General features: G+C 48.6%; 2 protein-coding genes across 4 annotated transcripts in view; one reads left to right on the top strand and one right to left on the bottom strand.

Moving 5' to 3' along the window:
• FAM186B (family with sequence similarity 186, member B) overlaps positions 1–9,212 on the bottom strand; it is a 23,295-nt gene extending 14,083 nt beyond the window's left edge. For 2 of the 3 annotated variants that reach the window (XM_011964867.1, XM_011964858.1), the window contains exons 1-5: positions 8,939–9,212; positions 7,879–8,104; positions 6,761–6,943; positions 3,051–4,716; positions 2,339–2,531 (exon numbers count right to left, since the gene is read on the bottom strand). In XM_011964867.1, the coding sequence (XP_011820257.1) occupies positions 2,339–2,531; positions 3,051–4,716; positions 6,761–6,943; positions 7,879–8,104; positions 8,939–9,034 (2,364 nt within the window). In that variant the 5' untranslated portion in view covers positions 9,035–9,212. Of the gene's footprint in view, positions 1–2,338; positions 2,532–3,050; positions 4,717–6,760; positions 6,944–7,878; positions 8,105–8,758 lie in introns of all 3 variants that reach the window. The other variant, XM_011964848.1, reaches the window with a different exon arrangement.
• The window catches only part of PRPF40B (PRP40 pre-mRNA processing factor 40 homolog B (S. cerevisiae)), an 82,059-nt gene that overhangs the window by 29,760 nt on the left and 42,669 nt on the right, over positions 1–9,630 (top strand). The window lies entirely within an intron of this gene.

Raw genomic sequence — 9,630 nt, 5'->3', positions numbered from 1 at the left:
AAAAAAAAAAAAAAAAAAAAAGGACACAAAAATGGCCAACAAGTATATGAAAAGGTGCTCAACATCATTCATCATCAGGGAAATGCAAATCAAAACCACAATGAGCTATCACCCCACACCTGCTAGAAGGGCTATTATCAAAAAGACAGGAGATAATAAGGTCATGGCAAGGGTGTGAAGAAAAGGGAATCCTGTACACTATTCATAGGAAGGTAGATTAGTACAGCCATTGTAGAAAACAGTATGGAGGCTCCTAAAACAATTAAAAATGAAATTACTATGACCCAGGGATTCTCTTCTGGGTATATACCCAAAGGAACAGAATCGCCACCTTGAAGAGATATCTAGACTCCCATGTCCATTGCAGTATTACTCACAGTAGCCAAGATATGGAAACAACCAAGGTGCCCATCAGTGGACAAATGAAAGAAATTCTGGTATATACAGTCATGTGCTGCATAACAATATTTCAGTAAATGATGGACCACATATACGACCATAGTCTCATAAGATTATAATACCATATCTTTACTGTACCTTTTCTATGTTTAGATACACAAATATTCACCATTGTGTTCTGACTGCCTACAGAATAGTCAGAATTATAATTATAATTCAGAATAGTCACATGCTGCACAGGTTTGTAGCCTAGCAGCAATAGGCTACGCCATATAGTCTAGGTGTGTAGCAGGTTATCCCATCTAGGTTTGTGGAAGTATACCCTATGATGTTCACACAACAAAAAATTGCCTAACAACACATTTCCCATAACACAACCCCATCATTAAGTGATGCATAACTGTATATACAGTGGAATATTATTCAGCCTTAAAAAAGGAGGAGATCCTGCCATTTGCCACAATATGGTTGGCCCCAGAGGACATTATGCTAAGTGAAGTATGCCATGCATAGAAGGAAAAATATCACATGATCTCACTTGTATGTGAAATCTAAAAAAAACCAAAAGGCCAAATTGAGGAGACAGAAAATAAAACTGGTTACCAGAATTGGAGTGGGGATGGGAGGAAATGGGGTGACATAGACCAAAGGATACACAGTAGCAAATGCATAGGATTAAAAAACTGAAAGCTCTATGTGTTGGATTATAGTTAATAGTGTATTGTAGTCAGGATTTTTGCCAAATGGGTAGATTACTACTGCCCTTGCCAGAGGAGAGATAAAAATGGCAACTATGTGAGATGATGGATATGTTAATTTGTTTCACTATGGTAACCATTTTGCTATATATGTATCTTAATAATGTCATGTTGTAAATCTTAAATATATACAGTAAAACTTATTTTAAATAAATAAATGTATAAATAATAAAAATTGTGGCCGGGTGCAGTGGCTCATGCCTATAATCCCAGCATTTTGGGAGGCCAAGGCGGGTGGATCACTTGACGTCAGGTGTTCAAAACCAGCCTGGCCAACATGGTGAAACCCTGTCTGTATTAGAAATGCAAAAATTATCCAGGTGTGGTGGTGGGTGCCTGTAATCCCAGCTATGTGGGAGACTGAGTCAGGAGAATCGCTTGAACCTGGGAGGTGGAGGTTGCAGTGAGCTGAGATTGCGCCACCGCACTCCAGCCTGAGCAAAAGAGTGAGATGCCGTCTCAAAACAAACAAACAAATAAACAAACAAACACATTTTGAGGGATTATGAGGGAAAATGGATTCTAAGCTAGATTTCCACATCCAGGCAAACAGTCAATTAAGAGTGAGGACAGATATTAAGTAAAGACATTTTCAGACAACCAGGGTCTCAATGACTTAACCATGCAACCATTGTCAGAAAGTGAGTGGAGGAGGGACTCTACTAAAACAAGGAAGTGAACCAAGGAAGAAGAGACCTGGAATCTGGAAAGCCAAGGAGCTGATTCAGGGAGAAGCAAAGCGAGTCCCTGCAAGACAGTGAAGATGATGGCTGTGCACCAAGCCTGGAGAGCCACCAGATTGACAGGAGCAGGGCATGGAGAACCACAGGGGAGGGACAATCACAGCCCAGAGCCAGGACTGCAAGATCCAGCTGCCCTTCTTTTCCGGAAGAAATCTTCTCTTCCACAGCTCTTTTTGAAGAGATGTCTCTCTCTCTTTCTGGGTTGCTCTCCTCAGAAACAGATTGGAAAGCCGCCCTCCCCCATGCTCAGGCCACCGCCTGCCTTCACCTCTCACTGGTGCAGAGGCCTTGCAGAGGCCTTATCCTGCCTTCTCTTTTCCCTTCTGCCCCTGGTCCCGCAGTCGCAGCCACATCCCCACAGGTTCATTTCGGGGCCCCAAGCTGACTGACTGTGCTGACCCCAGGAGGCAGAGCGGGAGGTGGGGGTGGGAGGCCCACCTTGGGGAACATGGTCACCATGCTGCTCAGGCACTCTCGGCGCTTCTCCTCCAGTCTCTTCTGCTTGTCCGTCCAGGCCTGCAGCCTGAGGCTCTGCAGGTGGTCAATGTTTTCCAGGAAGATGTAGAGGTTCTGGGCCTTGTAGGAAGCCTCCGTTTCTTTCATGATTTGTACATGGTTGATTGCTTCTTGCCTGGGAAGAGGGGAGAAGCGATTTAGGGGGTGGAGAGGCCTCCTCTATCCCCCAAGTCTGTTAACCAGAGATGACTTTGTTTTCTTTAATTCCTTAGAGCAAAAAGAGAAGTGGAGGCTGGTAAGAGCTGGGGAAAATGGGGCAGAGAAAAGTGGGAGGTGGTATCAGGTGAGGAGCCTCGGGGCTGGGATGAAACAGAAAGAGAAAGGAAAGACGGGAGCACATTAGGCAGATTACGGACAGGGCCATGGGAAGAGAGGAAGACAGAAGGAAGTGGCTTAGAGGAAAAGCCCACTACAGGGAGAGCAGTGGTCAGTGCCCTTCTTCCCACACCTTCAGGGGTTGCCCAAGGCCCCAGGCCAGACTTGCTTTCCTGGATCCCACTCAGGAGACCCTGTCCAGGCCTGGGGTGGCTCTCCCCATCGCCCCTTGCCCTGTGTTCCTTCTCTCCCACTGGGTTTAGGCTCTGCCCACATATAGCAGCAGGTGGGTGCCAGGTGGGTTCCAGGGAGGACCTACCGGAGGCTCTGGAGGCGTCTATAGAAGATGTACTTATGGCACAGGTACTGCAGCCTGAGCGCGCCCAGCTCCATGGTGGTGGTGGTGAGCTCCAGTGCTTTGCTGCGCAGGTAGTGGGGCAGCCTCAACTCAGACTCCTCACTCAGGAGCTTCAGGTTCTTCCTCTGGGCCTCCATGTCCATGTGGTACACCTTCTTAAGAGTAGCAGGTGATATCTGCAAAGAGGGCTGAGTCAGCCTTCGAATGGATGTCCCAGTGACAGGAAAGGAGGCAGATTTCTTGGGCTTTGTGGGAACTCGGCGGGTCCGTGGTCTGTAGGTAAACTCCACTGAACTCATAGGTCTCTGCTTTCCCAGGGCAGGCTGCTGGGTACTAGGAGACATGGGCAAGTGTGGCCTCCTGCTTTGGTGAGCAGATTGGGTCCGGCTTGGGGCAGGCACTAACGATAGCTCTGCCTTCTCTAAGTCCCTCCATCGACTGGCGGGTGTGAAAATCCTCCTCTCCACGTCCTCCCCTAGCTGCTCCGGCTCTCTCCCTAGGCTCTCCTGCTCCTTTTCTAGCTGGACCCATCTCTGCTGCTGCTCCCTGGCCAGGTCTTCCAGCTTCCACTGCCGCAGCTTCTCCTGGTGCTCCTGCTCCAGCAGGGCCCACTTCTTCTGCCGCTGCTGCCACATCTCCTCCTCCTCCAGCCACAGCTGCCTCCGTGTCTCCCAGCCGAATCCCTTCTCCCAGGGCTTCTCTTGGCTCTCAGAGGTCACCTGCCTGGAGCTCTCTAGAGACAGCTGTTTGCTACAGTGGAACTTAATTTGGAGTCCTCCCTTTTCCTGGAAGTAGTCCTCCAGGTCTTCGTCTTTGTGGCCTGAGCTTTCTGCCACGGGTCTTTCCCATTTCTTAGGAAACCTGCGATCTACTGAGGGTAGAAGCACAGGCTCAAGGCTCTTGGTGTCCTTGCTGCTGAACACATCTGCGACCCTTGAGTGCCCAGTCATGGTGGAAAGTGGCTGGTGCCCTGCAGCTGTAGCACCACTGTCCCACACCATGGCCATGGTACCTGGGGGAAGTGGCGAGAACAACTGCTCCTTCTTCATGGGTTCCTGTTGGCTTTCCTCCGTGACTGTTTCTTTCCTTGGAAGGGTCTCTCTCTCAGAGGGACCCGGGGAGTCAACAGAAACCTCAGCCGGGTCTTCTGCCTGACCTGTAGCAGCCTGAGCCTTCTTCAGCTGGAACTCCAAGGCCTGCTTCGTCAGGAGAAGGTCATGGTACCGTCCCCCTAAGATCTCTACCTGCTTCAGCAGAGCATCCTTCCTGCTCTCAAGGACCTGCACGAACTGCTGGAAGTGCAGCCTCTGGCTGCTGAGCTCTTCAGTCGCCTGCATTTGCAGGTACCTGTATTTGGTCTCCAGGCTCCTGTTCTCCTTGTGTTGGAGGATCAAGGCCTTGTTGAGGTTCTCCACCACAGTGGCCATGTACCTGATGGCCCTGACCTCCCCCTTGCTGAACATGGTAGAGTCCAGGAGCTCTTGCAGCATGGACGTCACCTCTGAGGCCTTCGTGTTCATGGTATGCTGGTCCTGGAGCATCTGTTCTGGGCTCAGTGGCTGAGGATGGGATGGAGATGTCTGTGGGCTTCTTCCCTGCCAGCCCTGCCAGAAGGTGCATTTGGACACTGGGAGAAGTGGAGAGAAAAAAGTCAAAGATCTCTCATGGGTCCCAAGGATTGCATTGATTCTCCAAACCCTGCAGGGCCAAAATGGCAACCCCCTTAGGGATTTGGCAAGAGTATGGAGCTGGGGCTGTATGTGGGACCAGGGATGGTGCTGACAGGGCAGACCTCTGCTGGGTGCAGAGCTTGCCCAGAGCCCAGTCTCAGGGTCTGCCAGCTCCACAGCACCTGCAGAGCCCAGAGGGGCCTGACGTAGGCAAGGCAGCACAGCTCACTGCAGCATCCTCCCGGTCTTCCATGTTCTCCTGGGGTAGAGTTATTTTTCTAATCATGCCACTTCCCAGCCTCAGTATGTGTGTTTGCCTCCTATTATCAGCTACCCAAACCCCTTACACCCATTTAGGAAGCCTGGTTTCCCTTTCCCGTTAGCACTGGACTGTGCTTGTGGAGAATTTATCACATGGTCCTCCAACTGTTCACATGTTTTTTTTTAATAACTAATGTCTTTTTCCATTTGGGGGATCCCTTTGATACTCTAAGGAAAGCAGCAGACCCTCTCTCCCCAGGAAAATGCACTACACACAGATTGTGCCTGTCATTAGCAGATCTCAATTTCTCAAAGGCTGGGTCACGGTGGTCATTGTACCCCCTTGGACCTACTATGTATAGAGCTGGTGGAGTGATTATCTTGGAGCATCCATTCATCGGCCTATTTAATAAACATCACTGGTGGAAAAAAACAATGCTAACTTCAGATGAGGGGTAGAGGAAATATAAAAATTAAGGGATACTGAAATTGGGCTAGCATCTAGCTAGTATTGTCAGAGAGGCCATGTGGCCTAGTGCTCCAGAGCTTAGATTCTGCAATAAGATAACTTGGGTTTGAATCCTATCTTTCCGATTTGCCTTGGGCAATTTTCTTAACTTCTCAGTGTCTCAGTTTCCCAATGTGCAAAATGGGGATAATCATAGAATCTATGTCATAGGACTTAGATCATGCATGTTTAGTGCCAGGTGCAGTAACAGGTACCTAGTTATAAGTGCTCAATAAATCATCCCTAAAAAGAAATAAAGATGCAGTCTTTACCATTCATAAGTTTATAATCTAGCAAGGGTCTAAGTATACAATAAGTGTATTTGAAGACAGAGTATGGTACAGATTGCAGAACAGATTGTTTCCTTATCCACTTTTCCCTGCCTTCTCCCTCCTGCTGACCTTACTTGATTGACAATGAGGCTGGCCATGAAGAACAATGGTAAATGTTGATGGTTAAGTATTGTTAATTAAGCCCTGAGCATGTTCCAAGCGTAGTGTCAGACACCTCACACTGTGTGGAAGCCTCCCCACAAACCTGGAGCTAGGCAGTACCCTCCTCTGTTTATATGTGAGGAAACTGAGGCTCAGAGAGATGAAGTCCTTGCCCAAAGTGATACAACCAGAAATGACAGAGATGCAATTCAAACTCTAGAGTGAGATTAAGAAGCCAGAAAACCTGTGTGTGGGGCCACAGGCTTTCCTTGTGTTCCCTTCTCTTCTCTGAGCTTCAGTGTTCTCATCTACAAAATGTAAGAGTTCGATAATCTCAGGTTCCCCTAATGTTGATGGGAGTAAAAAGCCAAGGTTCAGCTATTTGCTGATGGACCACCTCTGCAGCAGCCTCCGGCTGAGCCTCCCCAAACTTCCTGGCTCTGTTGCTGGGTTTGGAGTGAGGAGAGGATGATCCGCAGCCTCTAGTTGCTAACTCTAGCCCTCCTGGCCTCCCAGCTTTGTTCCTCAGAACCTACATAAGGCCTCAGCTCCAGTAAGCACGCCAGAGACCTGTCTCCACATCACACTTCCTTTAGCACTGAAGGACAGCTCAGAGCTGCTCAGTGCTCGACCTGGGCTCAACCCCCAGCCCCTCACCACTGCCCATCCATCTCAAATCATGCTTCTGTGATGGAGGAGAATCAGAAAGACCCCAGGCCCAGCCTCTGACTTCTTCCCCTGCCATGGCATCCACCCCATCCTCACCTAGCTCCCTGGCCAGGTGCTCCTAGAACCTACCTTGTGACCTTTTCTTTTGTCCTTCAATGAGAGTGGAGCAAAGGGCAGTGAGTGACTCAATGCCTCTTTTGGTGGCAATGAGGGAGAGTGGTAACATTTTCTCCGTCACTTCAATCCATTCATCCAGGGCTGCTTCTTCCTCTTCACTCTTCCTGGCCCCGATCTCATAGGTCAGAGTGTCACCTGGAGAAGGGATGGGAGGTGCAGGCTGAGAGCAGTCTGTCCTCCAGGGGGACACAGACCTAGCCCTATGGAACAGGGGTTACAGTGGCTGTGAAGTCACATTGATTTTACCTCTTACTAGCTATGTGATGTTGGACAAGTCGCTTATCCCTCTGAGCCTCAGTTTCCTTCCCTATAAAAGAACTGGGTGAAGATTAAATGAGATAATACATGTGGAACAATTAACATGAGGCCTGCTGTGTAGAAATTCACAATGGACATTAAATAGTATTGTTGTCTGTACAGCAGGGAGGTATCTGACTTGTTGTTGCTCTATGCCCATTGCCTGGTCCAACATCTGGACAACTGAATTAATTAAGCAGAGTTAACTGCTCTCTCAGTCTTGAAGGAAGCTGAGGGACCACTGAACTGAGAGCTTCCAAGCATGGGGTAGTAAGCAGGCGGCAGGGCACATCCTGATACCATCTTCTTCCAACACTGGAGCATCCAGCACACAGCACACAGGTCCTGTGATGAGATGACTCTGAGCTGAGTGGGGGGTAGCACCTAGCTTTAGGGTTTAATGCAGCTGACCCACACCCAAATAGCTGTACAGTTGCTCACACAGCTGGCATCAGGGCTCATGCAGTAAAGGTCATTCAGTGCTTTGAATATCACCCAGGGGTGCTCTATAAAATAGCTAATGTGGGTTTGAATTTAGTTTCTGTCCTGCTGAAAAAATGAGATGTCATAATGGACCTGTGACTTAGGCTTCATCATATATTCAGCTAATGTCGTGATCTCTGATGTTTGGACACTTCTGTGTCTGCCCCTTAGGAGCACGGAGGTGATGTGCTGTGACAGGAGTGGTGGAATGCTTCACTGGAGAAGGGGATGTGTCCTGTGCTGTCCCTGTGCTCGCCAGAGGAGGCACGGTGCCCAGCCAGCAAACTCACCCCAGTCACCTAGCCAGCGGAGAATGTCATACAGGTGCTTCTCCTTCATCTTAGCATCTTTGGAGAAGGAGGCAATTTTGTCCAGCAAGATGAATCTCTTCTTGCCCTTTGGATCTGTCTGGTGAGATTTGGCATTTTCTTTTAAATCATATCCTAATTCTTCCTGGAAGCGGTTGATGACACAATTGACATTGTCCAAAATGTCTAAGAGCTGGGTAGAAATATCCTATAGAGAAGCAGCAGATTGCCGTGTTAGGGCTGTGGACTTCAGCCAGAAGCCACATGCTAGCAGCGTGACCTTGGACAAGTCGCTTAGCCTCTTTGGGTCTCAGTTTTCTTATATTTAAAGTGGGAATCATTATAGTACTTATGTCACAGGGTTTCTGTAAGGATTAAATGAATTAAATATTTTAAAGTGCTTTTAATAGTACCTGGCACATCACACAAAAGTGTTAGCTTTTATTATCATTGTGATTATTAAGAAGGTCAAGAAAGGATAGAGTACCAAAACACCACAGCAAACATTTCTTTAGAATTTCAGAGGTTGCTGGGGGTTTCTGGATGTCTTTCCTTACAAGGATCCACAGGCAACAGAAGCTTGGAAACGTGAGGCCCCAGGAAGCTCTAGGATCAGAGCCTCAAGTAAAAAATGTACTAAAGCCTCGTGTATAGGGTGATTTGAGCCTTTGGCCATTTCCCCAACCCCCATGAACTTCCTGGGCTCAGCTTGGGGGATTCTGGAGGGTTACCAATAACAGATTCTGCGTCCTTTCTCCTGCCCTGTAGGACGTACCACAATGTGCCTCAGGGCTATCCTCAAGCTTCCTGCCCCCCTCCCGGCCCCAGCCCTGCCTCAGGCGGGTGGTTGCTTTCAGCTCACCCTGTAGAGGCCAAGTTTAGGAGAGAGATAATTTATACTAATCTGTCTGCAGACCTGGGTTGCTGAATATCCCAGGACCTCTGAGGACCCAGAGCTTGAATCTCGCTCAAACCTGGGATCAGTCCCCAACCTCCACATCAGATCCCAATATAAGGGTGATTCCTTCATCTCAGGGGCTACCTCCTGAGCCCGAGTTAGCTGGGCAGCCTCAATCCTCAAGATGATGGCTTTCACTGATGTGGGAGTCACCAACTGTGGAGGGTCATCCTTCTCCATTTTGGATCACTCTGTCAGTCACAAAACATCCTGTGTCTCTGGTCCACAGACCTGGACACACAATGTTGCCTGCTTTGGAGGTTAAGGGCACCAGGGTGTCTCCTGGGTACCCTCTGCCCAGGCACAACTCCTCTGGTAACTGCCAAATGCCAGGTTCCAACCGATCCTCTTTTCCCCAGTGACATCATCAGTTTGATTAGAAGAATTAGGAGATTAGACTCCCCACTATTGAGCTTTTTGTCTATTACCTAACATATATTTACTTGACTTGTTGCTTTTTTTTTTTGAAACGGAGTCTCCCTTCCCTCTGTAGCCCAGGCTGGAGTGCAGCGGTGTGATCTCGGCTCACTGCAACCTCTACTTCCTGGATTCAAGTGATTCTCCTGCCTCAGCCTCCTGAGTAGCTGGGATTATGGGTGCACGCCACCAAAACCAGCTAATTTTTTTTTGTCTTTTTAGTAGACACAGGGTTTCACTGTGTTAGCCAGGATGATCTCGATCTCCTGACTTCGTGATCCACCCACCTTGGCCTCCCAAAGTGCTGGGATTACAGGTGTGAGCGACTGCGCCCAGCCAACTTGTTGCTTTTTTTTTTT

Source organism: Mandrillus leucophaeus, unplaced genomic scaffold (assembly GCF_000951045.1).
Source record: "Mandrillus leucophaeus isolate KB7577 unplaced genomic scaffold, Mleu.le_1.0 Scaffold118, whole genome shotgun sequence".
NCBI lineage: Eukaryota > Metazoa > Chordata > Mammalia > Primates > Cercopithecidae > Mandrillus > Mandrillus leucophaeus.
Note: the sequence above shows the minus strand (reverse complement) of the source record. Positions and strands in the feature narration are given on the sequence as shown.